Here is a 15,481-nt window from a genome sequence, read left to right as displayed (position 1 = left end):
GGTAATGATATTGATCACTATTTTCTTATTTAATAGAACAATTGTAATATAACATAAATGAGAGATGTGAAAATGTACATACATATTTGAATATGTTATACGGATTCGATTCTGGATGCGTATTGTGATTTTAATACCGAATTCCTATAAATGTGTTACATACCGGCGCTAAATACATTCGAATAATGATAAGAATAAGAAAAGGATCAATCGATTTACTTCCCATTCACTCGATCTATATAAACACTCGATCAAAAAAGACTCGTCATATTTTAATGCCTAGTTCTATCACGTTCTCTTCTCCGATCTCGTTCTCTTTCTCTCTCCCTCTCTCTATCTCTGTCATCTCTTCTGTGACGATCCCTGTCTCTATCTTTATCTTTGTGCAACGACGAGTGAGATTTCGGCGATCTGCTGCGTTTACGTTCCCTTCTATCTCTGTCTCTGTCCCTTTCTCTGCTCCTTGATCTCTGCTTTTCTTTTTCAGATTTCTTTTCTGATCGAGTATGCCTCTTGTCCCTGTCCCTGTGACGATCTCTTTCCCGTTCATGATCGTCTGGTCTCTTGCGAGGTGATTCCTTATTAACCGGTGGAATTTCTTCTTCCTCTGATGATTCGATACCGTCATCCATATCGTCCTCTAATGCTGATATCTTCGCCTCTGTTCAACATAAATGATCACATTTACATAAAGAGAGGTATGACTAAATCATATTATATCCTTTAGTAAGAAATATTTAAATACTGTACCTAGCTCGTTATTCTCTTCTAAAACATATCTCTTTTGAATCCTGGGTAAGATAACATCGCAAGATCTTTCTTCCCTGAGAAGACTGTCGATGAATTCGTCCATATGTACGACCTCAAATATACCCTGCTTGTTCTGCATCCTGAGCTTTCTGTTATCGTTGAATAATGGTTCGAGATACTTGTAACAGTCCAGAGAAGAGCCAGTTAATCTCATGTACAGTGCACCCAACGCGCGAACGTATTTAAACTCTTCGTTCTTTATAAACTCGACTATGATGTCTTTCTCAGGCTGTATTTGAAGCATTTTTAGTATGAGACACAGAAACGGCGTGGGCTTCACATTGCCACCGTACACTCCTCCTACAAATCTAAAAAATAAAATAATCGAAGTTATAATTACAAAATAACTTTTTTTTCACAAATGTTGATATTTATCCGTCAAACGATTAGAGATAAGAACAATATTATTGAAGCAAGAGATTTTTTTTTTTTTGGTGAGTTTAACGTGTCTTCAACCGAAGCAGTCTATGGTTATATTGACACTTGAAGCAAGAGAGATATTCATAGAGGTTATGTTTTGATTTTATTAACTAACCTCAACTCCATCGCCTTATCAACCAGCAATTCCGCTGTCAGGGCGAAACATTCTTCCTTCCAGTATTTAGAGTCGTATATCCGAGATCTAATGATCTTTTCCACCAAATATTGCGGATTCGTTCCCCGAATAGATTTAGCATCTTTCACGGTGCGATTCGCCATTTTCAAATTTTCTCACAATACCAAGAAGACTAGAGAGGCTCTTCGGCGAATAGCCGCATCTCGGCGCCCTCTGGTGACCTCTTACCGAAGTTTCGCAGGAAAATTTCTTTATTGTATTCATGTATTCGATGCATCCGTGACGCGAACTCGCGATGAGCCAAATGTCTACCAAAAGAAAAAAAAGAGGTTCTCTGAGATATTTAAAATTAAGAAAGGTATTTCTATAATTATTCTAGCAATCTACATTACTCTCTCTTTCTCTCTAGGAGATATTAATTTAACAAATATTAAGAGATATATCAAGAGATCTGATATTAATATACATAATTTTAAATAATCAATTACGCAATATTAAAGTATCGCTATCACAAATATTATTTTCATATAAATACAAGTTTTCTGTATACTGAATAAAAAGAATAATAAAAATATATAGATGCTAAAAGACAATTTTTTTTTTAATTCTGCGATTTATATAATTTTCGCGGAATATAGAGTCGTTATATGTATACAGAAATTCGTTCCGACAAAATCAGCCGCATGTATATGTATGTACAGCGGCGTGCCACCTTTTCGATGTCACCTTTCTCTTCTGTAAGGTTCCGTAAGTAAGGGACCATTCACGATGTGCCTCTTTCTCTACCTCCCTTCTCTCTCTCTCTCTCTCACTCTTTCTCTCCTTTCAGCACGCTCACCTGGCAACCTGAGAGAGGCTCACCGCTCACTCGAACGGCCATCTTGAGGCGCGCCGTTGTATCGCGCTCCTCGTCTCTCTCGCATTCTCCGCTCGTCCTTGCAGCCGGTCGCATGCGCCTTGTGCACGCAGGTCTCCTCGACGTGCCTCGACAGCCAGCCAGCGAGCAACGGGGATCACGCCGGTAACGTTCGCGCAGCTTCCACCTGGCTCCTCCTTCGCGCATTCTTCGATAAGGCCCTGCGTCGGTGACGTCACCGGTATATCCTCGATTAAGAAGTCTTTTTTTGCGCGAAAAGTGTCCGCCTCCGAGTAACGCACGGTGAGTTGGAGTTTCTGTAGCGTCTCAGAGTCACACGGTGAAATCGAAATAGTCTTTTGCTTATTAATCGTCACGTTCTCCGTACGAATAGGACGATTATTTATTTATTATTTATTTTTTTTCTTTGGAGCTGGAATAAAATGTGGATACAGATGATATGAATTTAATTTTCTTAATCGGAGAGACTAATTGTTAATTAATTTTTCATAATCTCGCGAGAAACTGTTTAAAAAAGGCCTGGTTTATTAATTTATTCTGCGTCCTTTTACATTCCGTAGTGCATCGTTTAAGCAGAGAGGAACGAAGTGTCTGTGCCAGTCTTCAACGACCTGTGAACGCGACTATAGAGTCCAAATGTCACGGACGACGCGAATACGATCGTGCCATCGTTGATTATTCGAGGAGTACAGTATAGGATCGAAGAAACAGCCAGGAAACTACTTAAGAAGATTCATCCAGGACTGTGTTATTGTGAGACCCAAGACCAGTTCCACGATCCTGAGATATCCTCGTCAGATCCCCGCGAAGGGAGAGCGTTTTTTTAATCGCGAGAAATCGTCGTGTATTTCGAAGCAGCGAAAGTACACGGGTTCTCTTTGTTCGCGCACGAGAAGAGAATAAGAAGTTTCCCCGCCATACGAATGTGACCCGCGTGACTCGTGTGTCTTATACACACGGTGGTTCCATTGTTGTCGAACAATCGAACGGTGGTGAACATCTATACACGCTCCAAGATCAACGACCTTCTTCTCAGGTGTGATAACCGTTCGGGTCAGCGCGAAGGAAACTCTGTGTCGGATTTTCAGCTTCTTTTTTACAATCGACCGATCTTTCTCTCGACCATTCGGTTGTGTACGGAACTATCTCGCGGGAGTTAACGGTTGAATGATTTCGCGTGGAAGAAAAGGAGCGTTTTTTCGACAACCGGCCTCGCGGTTGAGACATCGAGTTTGTTGTTTGTTGCGTTGATCGATTAGTTGTGGTGACTCCGCGACGATCCATTCGCCAGGATGGGTTCGAAGATCGAATACGTCGAGTCCTCGCACATGTACGCGACCAATTACATTCGTAATTCCAAGGCGATCGGCGTGCTGTGGGGTATCTTCACCATATGCTACGCTATCATCGGCGTCGTCGCGTTCGTTACGCCGGAATGGCTCGGCGATCTGCAACACGAAAATCCTGGAAGATTTGGTTTGTGGACCAGATGTAGCTACGGCGGTAATGGTATGTTACATCCTCGTACAACTTACCATTTTACATATAAATATTTTTTGTAATAATCTTTCCAATCAGTTAGAGAAATCAATTCTTTTATGTATAAAAATATTATTTTTAGATTATGATTAGATGTATTTTGTAATAATCTTTAACTTTTATTATTCAATTATTATTAAGAAATATTAAGAAAAATATAATATAGGAAATATTAATAATATAAAAGAGAAATAAAATATATCTAATATATTACATAATATTATACTTTTAAATTAAAAAATATATATTGCATGTAGATTATTATATTATTTTTAAATTATATGATTAGTGGAATAGATGTATTTTGTAATAATCTTTTATAACTAGTTAGAAAAACTATTAATTTATATACATATATATATGTGACAAAATTGATTTCTCTAACTGGCTGAAAAGATATTACACAAAAAATATATCTATTTCACTAATCATGTAATTTAAAAATAATATAATAATTTATACACAATATACATATTTTAATTTAAAAGTAATATGTAATATTAGATTATTCTTTATTTTGTTATTATTATTTCTTATATATTATATTTCTCATATTTCCTGGTAATAATTCAATAATAAACGTTTAAGAGAGAGAATTAATTAAACATTTTTATCGATTATAATTCGAGATGTCTGATTTTATAGGTGAATTAGGCGAGGAATGTATCGGCCGACTGGACGATCTGTCGACAATCGCAAACGTTCCCTTCCGAGTCAGCACGATTCTAGTCGGTGTCGCGGTGCTGATCGCGTTACTGGCGATCTGCGCGATGCTGATGTTCTTCTTCTGCCAAAGCACCACCGTTTTCTACATGTGCGCCTGGATGCAAGTGGTATCAGGTAGCGTTACTCTTCGTTATGCATCTTAAAAAAAGAAGAAAATAACAGCATCGATCGTTCATTTCTTGCGTCGAGAGAATTGCTTTCCGCGACGAGCGCAAGCGAGGCTTCTATTTTAGAAAGTACAACGCCAGCTAGGCCAGCTCTCGCGCGACCCATTACTGCAATCTCGACGGTAATTCCTTATCAGCGAGATGCAATTGCAAATTGCACCGATACGCCGCGCCGTTCCCGGGGAGGCCGGGAAATGACATAATCGCTCCGCTTAACGTGTGACATGTATCATAACGAACTTGCTATGTATATCGATCAGTTTCATCTGCATCCGATGTGTGGGGGGGATAACGCGATTTTAGAGCGATACCGATCGTCACCGGAAATTGCTCTCTTGTCACGGTTTCGCGCTCGCGAGAAAGCTCTTTCGCGAAAATTTTGCGAAGAGAGATCCGGGTCGGTCGAAATTAATTATAAATTTAAAACTCGTTCGCGATATATAATAAAAAAATATATGTATATATGTATATTTCTTCACGTTGCACGCTTATGCGCTCTATTGAATCTATGAATAAAATGTCGTATCGACATTTTCTCGGTTTAGAAAGCGCGTGGTAACCGCTTGGATGATTGTCCAACATTGCTTGTGCAATGACTGAATGTAATAATAACATAGCATTGCGAGAATAACCGCTTCATTCATGGATGACGCGAAGACGACGTTCACGTTGATCGAACCGTTATAAGAGTTATTTAGGCAATACTGTATATTTTTTCTTCTCGATATTTTTCTTTTTCTATTCTGTTTCTTCTAAAAATTGTAAGACCGCAAATTATGTGAAAGCATATATCACCCTTTCTTGATTCATTTTTATTAAATCGTCTGACATTATTAAGAAAACGATTCGCGTTAAACGAACTTCTTTAACAAGACTCGCATTATCCGGACATACGCGTATAACTGTTAGCGTTTCCGCGTTACTGCTTTTCTAATTATTATAATACGGTTTTATTCGCTCTTTTGGAAACCAGTTGCTGAAACACGCGGTCTTTTTAGATACACGCGCGTTATCTGGGTAGCTTCTGGTTTTGCAATCGTAAACGTCGCCCGATGAGTCGTGGCGAAATGTAGAATAGACCGTTATAACGTGGCCAAGAGCTACTCTCTGCATATACCGTTCGTCAATGTCTCTATGATTAACGGAAACCGACTGCGATCGAGTCGATATTCCGCTGCAATAACTCTGTATCGAGACTATATCTCTATATGCGGCCTGCATTCCGCTCTCAATTGCTCGGATTAATTTTATCGACCCGCAGAGAGCGAAATGTATCCAAGCATTAATTTTCGCACTTCGCTGACCTACCCATTCATTAATTAGACAGTACGCCTCTCGATATCATTGCACGATCGCATCAGTATTTAAATTTTTTTTCAACATTTTATCTTTTATTTTTCGCAAATAAAATAATTTCTTCTGTATATATTATTTTGCAGTTATACGTTAACAGTACAACTAGGCGATTAATTCGCGAAAATTGCATAATATTGCATCGTACGATATTGCGAGATGCGCATATATAATTTGCTTAACGAGTGTAACTTATATAAGAGAGTCTCTAATAAAACAGTTTCGGCGTAAATTCGTTGAAAACGCAAGCTGGCATTATATATGGCTTAACGTCACGACAGTGAAAGTTACGGACCGAAACGCTCGCTTGCGATCTCGTAGCGTGAAATCGCGCGAATGAGGTGAATGTATCACCGAGAGACGAGACGAGTTCCAATTATATCAAATTATAAAGATTATCGGGATTCTGTGTTTTTAGAGTGTAACGTGTTCCTCACGTGGTGTGCATCCAAGTTCTAAGATCGCTCGCGGATCACTTTATAAAAGTTACAGCTGTAACCAAGTCCCTTTCACTACCGGGACCTCTCGCGTAGTCTTTTTCCGCGCGCAATCACACATCCGCGTATCGCACACGCATATAAATGCCACGAACACTCCTACAGTCTCCTACAGACTACGGATGTAAATGAAGAGAGAACCGCAGAAAGGAGAACCGCGAATAATTCGCCTCGGCAAAACATATTATTAAAGTATCAGACTTGTCAATAAGTCGAGAAATATTGCTCGCGCTTAACGTTTATCATTAAACTAATTTTTTATGCTTCCGCATGTCTAATGCTATAATTATCTCGAAAAGAGAGAACTTGGATCCTAAAGCGAGTGACACTTGCGTTCCGTCTAGCAGCGAGAGCGCCTTGTAAACGTAATTGAATATCTTATGTAACTGTAATGATATTCCGAATATTCTTTTCAGCGATTTGCATGGCGGTCGGAGTGTGCATCTATCCTCTGGGTTGGGATTCGCCTGTGATTCGCGCCGTATGCGGTGCAGCTGCATCTAGGTACATATTTTTGCGGTGTATATACATACATATTTTTTTCTATATATATTTTATATATGTAATATATCTTTTGTTTTAATTCTGCTTTTAAATCTACAGATTTAAAGGCAAAAGACATATTTTTTGAACAATTTCTTTCACAAAGTTTAATATAAATCTTGAAAAAGGATATAAAAATATCGATAGAATAAATAGAACTGTGTTATTATACTTTACGTATTTTGGAGTTCATTTTATAGAAACAATTTGTTAAATTTTCGGCAGAAAGATACGAAACTTTCTTTTGTCGGAAGAAAGACTTTCTTTTTGACTTGAGAGAAAGTCGACTTTAAATTCACCAAAAAAAATATATATATATATAACTAATATAAATTACTAGCATTTGTATCTTGCACAAGTACGCTCTCTTATTATATTAAACTTCTTAATTAAATGCGTGTTCGCACGCGTGTGAATTATTGGTGCGGCGCGATAAGTAGCCGCACTGTCTTATGCGTTAAGAATGTAATCGTGATAAACGTGAGAAAAGTGGTAATTAAGAAACTATTTCACAGATACAATCCTGGCGCCTGTGCCGTGAGATGGGCGATACCGCTCGCTGCAATTGCGGCTCTGGACGCGGCTACCTTGTCGGCTCTTGCCTTCATCCTGGCCTCCAGACACGTAAGGCTGCAACCGGAGCCTTTCAATAATGGATCCCTGTACAAAGGTAATTATATATAAGTCGGCAATTCTTTGAAGATTCTTATTAAATTTCATTAATTATATTCGCGAGTAAATCAGCTCTCTTTGAACCTTCAATGAAAAATTATATTTACCAATTATAACGTCAATTTTTTGTTTATTTGTTTCAGGCGAAGTGAATCCAGGCTATATCAATGAAGCTCAAAGCGTAGCCGGCTCCCGCAAGTCCTTGTCTTTAAGACCGGTCCTCCTGGTGGCACCGCCTGAACAGGACCGCTACAGCGAGCTCTCCAGGGCGAAGTCGCATTCGCATCATAGTCTGTACACGCCGGCACCGTCACATCCGGTGCACACCATGTCGACAAATACTCTCAATCATTCGCAACATAATTTCCAGCTCTGAGATAGTCAATCGTCGAAAACAAAACGAAGGTTATTAAATAAACCTGTATATAGTCTGCCAGAGACATGAAAAAGAGCAATATTGTACATAAAAAAAAAAAAAAACGATGACTGGTGTATAATTTATGTGCCGTGTCTTGAATGGATTATTCGCAACGTTAAGTATTTTATCAGGAATAGAATCTCTATTTATAACAACGAAACTATGTATAAGACAGATACAATGATAGAAATTATTTCTCAGCCACTTAGCGTTCATTATTGTTTGTGCCGTGACTACATTCACTATATTAACATGTATGTGTATTTTTCATATATCTCATCGATATGTTGTCTTTCTTAGGTTATTGAGACTCTTTACATATATACAATTATTACATATAATTATTATAAAGTTTTAATGAAGATTACAGAAAATCTATTAAATACGAGTTTTAAAGTATCGTTTATATCAATTTGTGAAATGACCTCTTTGTAGTAAGAAATATGCTACTTTTCTATTTAAATCTTCTCTATTTTAATCAAATGCTTGTGTTTATATATTAATTAATACTAATAGTTTATGTATATTTAATTAGACATGTAAAATTGTTAAATTATGTTAAATCAAACAGTTTTATATTTCTCTAAGAATCGTATATTAGATTTTCTAAAAATGTTGAATTATTATATATATATAAGTTAAATGCGATATAATTCGAAAGAAAATTACTATATATAGAAATTTTATATAAACACAATCCGTGCCGTATTATCGGAACAAAGAGTATATTATTCATGTTATATAATTATTTAAGTTCTTAATTATTATGACGTGCCTTTATGATGTAGTTGACGAGAATAAAACTGCGAATCAAATTTTTTTTACCACAAAATTACTATATTTAACGAATATTTTACGTAGCTATAGAATATTCGTGCGCAACTTGGCGATTGATTCCACGAAAAGATGTAAAGTTTATATGTAAGGAGACTTTCCTCTTGTGGGTGTCGCTAATGTCTAATAAAAAACAATGATTATTCATAGACTGTTGGATCGTAAAAGTCGTCAAATTATTATTATTACATCGGCTTCGATGTGCGTTTTGGTATGCAATATTATTTCTGCGGTCGCTGTCGTTCTCTTATAACTCGTTGACGTATGCATAAAACATGCCGAACATAAAGACGTGCAAGGCAAACACGGCATATATGTCACTTTGACTAGTGTATTTAATGATATTATACAGGATAAGTTTATTACGAGTATTAATTAGTCGATAACTTGCATGATTTTTAGACGACGGTCTCCCGCGTAGGTCTGTCGCGGCGATACTTCAAAGTTATATAAACGAATCGCCCATAATTATATCTTAAAAATCTTCGGCATTCTTTGCGTTTTATTTATTTTATTTCGCGTTTTCCTTCTTTTCTTACAACTCTGAAGAGATCATTTTTAAAGTCATTTAGAGACCCACGAGAAGACTGTTCGACCACAATTATTAATTATTATTGTACATAACTATTATTCTAATTATATCAGATCTCTCTCTAGATGAGCATTCTGTGTAAATGTAAAGCTGACAAGTACTTTCTCTCATGACAAATCTAAAAATCATCTTCGATCGGTAGACATTGAATCGAGATTTTACCTCATCTCTTCTTCTTTTTTATTTTATAACTCGCAGATAATTTTCGAAACACGGAATGCTCATTCGTATAACTTCACAAAGTCTAAATCTAAAATAAATATTTCAAGCCTACACGAATAACGGATCTCTTCCCTTCCGAGGAAGATGTGTTTTACACTCATCTTAAGGTCTAATAATCTCCGTGTATGGCAAATAAAAGGAAAGAGAGGTTTGAGCGTTTTAGCGATAATTTCCGCTTATGTAAAAGACAGCCAGCGTAAAAGCGCACCCAGGTTTCTTCCGCGGTTTTCCTTCGTATGCGGATATCGGATTGAGCCAATTTGCGACGGACTCTTCTTTTTCGAAAGAAGATTCATCATAAAAAGAAAGTGCGCGATGCACGACATCTCTCTCTCTCTCTTTCTCGCGGGAGATCGAGACGTCAGCTCGAAATAGCTCGCGAGAGCGCACAATCGGCAAGCGCGAAACAGCAAAGCGAGCAAATCGTTCGACATTAAAGCATTGGTGTTTTTATAGCGCATTAATTAGTCCGCGATGAGGAATGAGATACAAAGGTTTACAACGTTGTAAATGTAAAAAGGGATAGAGAGAGAGAGAGAGAGATCGCGGCGCGGCCGCTCGATGTAAACGTCGCTGTTTAATTTTCCCCTTTTTTTACGCGAGCGACGTATCGTCGTATTTTACAAGGTATACACACGGCGTGTCACACGTATGACACCCTCGAACGAATCGTTTATGGCTTTACTGCCGCCGCGCGTATATTCCATCCGCATCTGCTTTACGGCCGTTTGTTTATTATAGGCTTTCATTTAATTTCTCGATCCTCCGCGCCGGTATAACGGCATCGCGCAGCGATGCTATTTCGCACCGGGCTCTAAAGTGCCAAGAGTCGCACAATAGAGACGTGTAATTGCCCGTTCGACGTTTCGGCGAACGGGCTGTCAAAGATGCCTGAAGTTTAGTAGATTATTACTCGAATGAAAAAGAAGGAAAAATTCCGCCGCCGCGACTTTTATTATATAGGCATCATATCGCGAAATTATGTTTCGAAATCTATCTTCGAAAAGCCTGTGCGAAATAATGTCGAATTTCATCGCGTGACATGCCGATCTGAAAGTGTTGAAATTATTGTATTACGTTAATGTGATAATTAGGGTGCGAGGAGAGGCTGGCGACGTTAATTGATATTTCATCGTCGGTGACGAATTCGACAAACTGTAAGATAATCAGTGAAAGCAATGAAAAAAAAAAACTTTCGGAATTTCCAAGTACTTCGCATTTGATCGTAATTAGCGGTTTTACGTCGCTGTAGATACACAAGTTTAAGCAGAAGTCTTAAATTCTCGAAGCGATTAACAGTCGTGTATTCAAACGCAGATGAGAGCAACGCGGAAAAGGGAAAAAAATAATTTAATTATAAGTTAACTTACACAAAGAGAGATTACGTATACTTCACTACGCGTTACAAGTTACAATCGATAATACAGTCATCGATCCTAACGTATTACGTATGGATTTGCGCGTATCGTTTCTCTTATTTTATTTCACAAAACAGCCACGTTCTCTCTCGAAGGAGAAAACTTCAACCTCTCTGTCCGCTTCTTCTAATCTCTTCCATCAACTCCTATGCTTAACCGATACTTCTAAATTAGACACTTATAGGACATTCGCTACTCTCTCATTGTACCCGCAAAGATTATTCATAACAGGTGCAAAGAAATAATTCTCAAGTTACATAGTGAGTCGTTCAATTTTCATTGAATTCGCTTCGCATCGCTTAGTATTTCTCTACACCTGGCAATACTACACACGTACCTACAGTCGACGATGTACGCTGTTACATCGTACAACGTTCGCAGAGATTCGTCATCGGTCTGATTATCACGATATAGTTCGCGTTTTGCAATTAAATACACAACGCGTCTTATCCCGAAAAGCTCGCGTGTTTGAGCGCTACAACACATCCTCTTACATCTCCTTACTGACGACGATCCCGCAGGGTTGTACCACGCCGATATTGGGCAATCTCGGCCTCCTAGGTGGAGATTTGCTCTCGTCCTTCTTCAGTAACTCCTCTATTGAGTAGGGATTCTTCTTCTTCTGCGGCTGCGGTGGTTGATTTTCCACCGCCGCGCTTTCGTTCATCGTCATCGTCATTGTCGTCGTGCTCGGGTTCGTGTTCTTCACCTCGGGAATCCTGTGCGACGTCGGACGATCTTGCTTCAAGGTCTCGACGATTGACAACGGGCTCTCCCGCGAGTTGTCCAAGTTTACGACGTGCGAATTAGGCATGGCGTGCCTGACGAACGCGCTCCGATCGCTGCCGATTTTCTGGCTGAGCTCTAAAATGATCGGCGTACTCCGGAAGGACTTGTAGTGGTCCTGCGAATCGACAAGATTCTCGTCTAGGTCGCTCTTATCCAGCGAATCGTCGCTGCCGGCCGTTGAGCTTGAACTCGACTTCAACTCCAGCTGATTCTGTGCGCCGTTTTGTTCCGACAGACGTTCGGCGTCCAAAGGTCTGTAAGAATAAATTTATAAATGAGTTTAATTGATTCATTATACATGTACACGTCTATCGAATCGATTATTGCATGTCGTTAAATTGATTTTTTCAGGTAAACTTACGCAAATGATTGCATCCCGTGCTGCAAGTGCAAGGTCGTCGCTTGGTAGAGGGACGAGTAAAAGCTCTGATTCCAGGATGGCGTGCCGGTATTGCTGTTGTTCGTGGAGATGTGAAGTGGACCTAGGGCACCCGGGTAGAACAGCTGATAGTCCGTTCTCATAAGTGCATCTAAGAAAGAGAGACAGAAAGTAAGTGCATCCGTCATTATTACAATTTCTGAATAGCAAATTCGTAGAGAAATTTATTCAAAAAAATTTCTCATTACATATATCCTTACAATTAAATTTATGAAAAAATATGCACGGATATGTGTTTTTCTATCATAAGAGCTTATCTAATTTTTGACAGTTATCAGCTGATTTCTGTCAAATCGAGTTTAAAGTGTTATAATATTTAAAACATATTATTTTAATTTTTACAACATATTATTTTTAAATTTAATTAGCAAATTAACGCTTTAATAAGCTGATTTCTGTCAAAAAATATTATTCGACTTAAACAAACTTTATATTATTTTTTTTTAAATATCATTCTTTTTAATATAAAATTGAAGAATGGTGCGCGCGTAGCCGCGCGCTTGTGTTGTCCTAGTTTAACATAAAAAATCATCCTGAAAAGAAACGACAATGTTTATCATCTCTTTTCTTTTCCGCTGAATTTATTCGGTGCAATAAATTCGCCATGTGTGACGTATTTTTACTTGTAAATGAATATAATAACATAAAGCTTTCAAAATATTTCGCGGCCGTCGAAAATATGAAATATTTTTATTACGATTTCTGTTCTGCTCATAAATTTTATTCCAAGCTAGTTTTTGCCTGCAATTTTTTGCTTACATTACTAAGAAACCGTTCTTAATTATATATTAATAAATGTTGATTCGATTCTCATTTCCAATTTATATTACGAACATTCTCACATATCACGTCTGTGAAATAATATTTTAACCAGATGCGAAATTGTGCGAGTTCTCTTCTATAGACGCTAACTGTCACTCGTGACTCGTAGCTACATGGTTTAGAAGAAAGATGAAGATGAGAGAGTCCGGGGAGCTCGTTTCGCAATTAGCTGCTCAAAGCCGGTAAATTGAGCACCGCTTCCAGCATCTCAGCAGCGGCACAAATTACGAAGCAAATTTTCCGTTTCGACAGCGCGCAGAGATCGCGTGCGTGTTTGCCCTGCCTGCTCTCTGCGTGGCTTTTGCTGACGAGTCAATCACGGCAACGGGGTGTCTCGAAATTTACCCCCTTTCTCTCCCCCCAACCCACCCCTGAGCTTGTGTTCACAATGCGCATCGCTCCCTATCCTATTCTTCTCCTTCGGCTCGAGTCGTCGTTTTCGGACATTTATCTTTCTTCTGAAAATAACCGCAAGAAGGAAAAAAAAAGGAAAAGAAACTCCGTCGCCGCGGAGCAATTCCACGCGCTAGGGACAGGTGTTTAAGGCGTCATTAGAGTCTGTAATGGTGCACTCGCAATAACGTAGCTTTGGCCTGCTACTTATAATGACTCACGAAGTTTTCGTACAGCGGAAAGATAGACGCGCTCTTCTATCCTTCCTCTCTCGCCACCCTCGATTGTAATCTATTGTTCGTTCATTTTTCTTCGGTGTAAAAAAAAAAACTCGACATTGTTCCGATGACAAAAAATTGTATATCTTTCGGTATCAATCGTCGTCGATTCTCTTACCTCTGGTTCCGGCGTTCGACGGAATTTGCGACGTGTATCCGCCGGATGTGCCGCTCTCGATGACGGGAATATCGGTGTGGAGTCCGCCACCTCGGAGAATACGATTGACCGAAGATACCGATGGCAAGCTCTGGGGATCGCAGGCACCCTGGCGTGCGAGCTGCTCGCGAATCTCCCACGCGAACATCGTCGGCTGTTCCTGCTTCATTCGTAGAATCTTCTTCACCACCGTCGGCGTGGCTACTTGCTGCAACATGGAAAGTAGAAACGTAAACAATGAAAGAAAAAAAAGTTTCAAGATGTTCATAGAAAAAGAGAGAGAAAGAGCCGATAATTTTCATCAATTTCTTACAACAAAAACAGTATTTATTTATTTCAATTCTCTGTAAAAAAACTTTCTCATCAACTTCCGTCATAGCTGTCGTTTCGTAAGGATATTTATCGGTACCAGGATGTGCGAGCTGTTGTTAATCATATCCGCGAATATAGTCTTCCTCCTTTTTGTCTTTTTTACAACCCGCGTTATCTCATCGACAAATTAACGTCAAGTGCGGTCACACTGTCGTCGGAGCGGGCCCGCACGCGCATATGTCGTTCACAGGTGAAGAGCAGAGTGGCGTAGGGGTAGTCGTCGATCAAGATAGCGAGGGGAGTCCGTCCGGTGGTGTGAGCGAACCTGGTAGACCCCAGGGTACCCCACTTTATTTCGGTTTAGCCCCGGTTCACCCGCGGAAACGGGTTGGCCGATCGGTTGGTACCGTCGTGCCGTTGATGCCTGCCACCACGAGGCCACCACTTCCATCACCACCATCGGTCGTTCCTCCAAAACTCTGAAGGGCTCCAGCGGTGCTCAATCTGGCCCGCCGCGCGTGGCTAATTTGACTTGCTAATGAACGGTAATGGCACGCGGATAATTTTATGCTAACGCGATGGAAATGTTATTCCGGCCGAACACAGATTTCGAGATCGCCGATCTCTTTCGAGGAGCGACAGCGGGAGAGATGCGCTGAGATCACACGCCGGGGAAAGGTAATCATCTTCCTGCCCGCGCAGGGGTCCGGGTTTCTCTTTCTCTCTCCCTCTCTTTCTCTTGACGAAGAGAACACGTATGTATCACGAGCAGAACGATATCGCCGAATCTGTCGATTACCGCACACCGATCCATTTAGCGAAAGAGAAAGAGGAGAAGGAGATCGATACCTTGGCGTTTCGCGCCAAGGTAATCCGTGCTCGCGCGTGGGCCCGATATGATCTCTACGGCAAATTGTTTGGCAGAGGAGCGGAATAAATACTCTGGGTGTGCAACCGGACAATGATCGATACGATCGGCAAAAAGACAGACGGCGGACTGTCGACAGTGCTAAGAGGAATTATAAGTCTCGAATGCCCGATAGGATCGTTATATGAATTCTCAGATG

At 39.7% G+C, this 15,481-nt stretch overlaps 3 protein-coding genes across 4 annotated transcripts in view; 1 reads left to right on the top strand and 2 right to left on the bottom strand.

The window, feature by feature from the left end:
* Nucleotides 1–258: 258 nt before the first annotated feature.
* Prp38 (pre-mRNA processing factor 38) lies at nt 259–1,637 on the bottom strand. Its single transcript, XM_083040761.1, has 3 exons — nt 1,346–1,637; nt 751–1,118; nt 259–661 (listed from the first exon to the last, which is right to left on the bottom strand). The coding sequence occupies exons 1-3, from the start codon at nt 1,507–1,509 to the stop codon at nt 273–275; spliced, it is 921 nt and encodes a 306-aa protein (XP_082896887.1). The 5' UTR covers nt 1,510–1,637; the 3' UTR covers nt 259–272.
* A 671-nt stretch (nt 1,638–2,308) lies between these two features.
* Nucleotides 2,309–8,272, top strand: Lhfpl (LHFPL tetraspan subfamily member 5 protein). Its single transcript, XM_083040762.1, has 6 exons — nt 2,309–2,525; nt 2,804–3,752; nt 4,428–4,622; nt 6,942–7,029; nt 7,584–7,738; nt 7,884–8,272. The coding sequence occupies exons 2-6, from the start codon at nt 3,536–3,538 to the stop codon at nt 8,114–8,116; spliced, it is 888 nt and encodes a 295-aa protein (XP_082896888.1). The 5' UTR covers nt 2,309–2,525; nt 2,804–3,535; the 3' UTR covers nt 8,117–8,272.
* Nucleotides 8,273–8,917: 645 nt separating this feature from the next.
* Poxn (paired box pox-neuro) overlaps nt 8,918–15,481 on the bottom strand; it is a 29,731-nt gene continuing 23,167 nt past the window's right edge. The window contains exons 3-5 of one of the 2 annotated variants that reach the window (XM_083040760.1): nt 14,064–14,310; nt 12,375–12,543; nt 8,918–12,267 (exon numbers count right to left, since the gene is read on the bottom strand). In XM_083040760.1, coding sequence (XP_082896886.1) covers nt 11,715–12,267; nt 12,375–12,543; nt 14,064–14,310 — 969 coding nt within the window. In that variant the 3' untranslated portion in view covers nt 8,918–11,714. The remainder of the gene's footprint in view (nt 12,268–12,374; nt 12,544–14,063; nt 14,311–15,481) is intronic. The other variant, XM_083040759.1, reaches the window with a different exon arrangement.

This window comes from Prenolepis imparis, unplaced genomic scaffold (genome assembly GCF_030444845.1).
Source record: "Prenolepis imparis isolate NDT839.2.m4 unplaced genomic scaffold, iyPreImpa1.0 SCAF_6, whole genome shotgun sequence".
NCBI classification, from domain to species: domain Eukaryota; kingdom Metazoa; phylum Arthropoda; class Insecta; order Hymenoptera; family Formicidae; genus Prenolepis; species Prenolepis imparis.
The sequence above is the reverse complement of the archived record's forward strand: the minus strand, read 5'-3'. Positions and strand labels throughout refer to the sequence as shown.

What these genes read in the sequence shown, in the direction of transcription:
- Prp38 (XM_083040761.1), bottom strand. Translation starts at nt 1,509, where the DNA reads ATGGCGAATCGCACCGTGAAAGATGCTAAATCTATTCGGGGAACGAAT. An exon ending in GATAAGGCGATGGAGTTGAG is followed by an intron (nt 1,119 to 1,345) that starts GTTAGTTAATAA and finishes TTTATTTTTTAG; the next exon opens with ATTTGTAGGAGGAGTGTACG. An exon ending in AGAAGAGAATAACGAGCTAG is followed by an intron (nt 662 to 750) that starts GTACAGTATTTA and finishes TATGTTGAACAG; the next exon opens with AGGCGAAGATATCAGCATTA.
- Lhfpl (XM_083040762.1), top strand. Translation starts at nt 3,536, where the DNA reads ATGGGTTCGAAGATCGAATACGTCGAGTCCTCGCACATGTACGCGACC. An exon ending in CTGGATGCAAGTGGTATCAG is followed by an intron (nt 4,623 to 6,941) that starts GTAGCGTTACTC and finishes TATTCTTTTCAG; the next exon opens with CGATTTGCATGGCGGTCGGA. An exon ending in TGCGGTGCAGCTGCATCTAG is followed by an intron (nt 7,030 to 7,583) that starts GTACATATTTTT and finishes ACTATTTCACAG; the next exon opens with ATACAATCCTGGCGCCTGTG.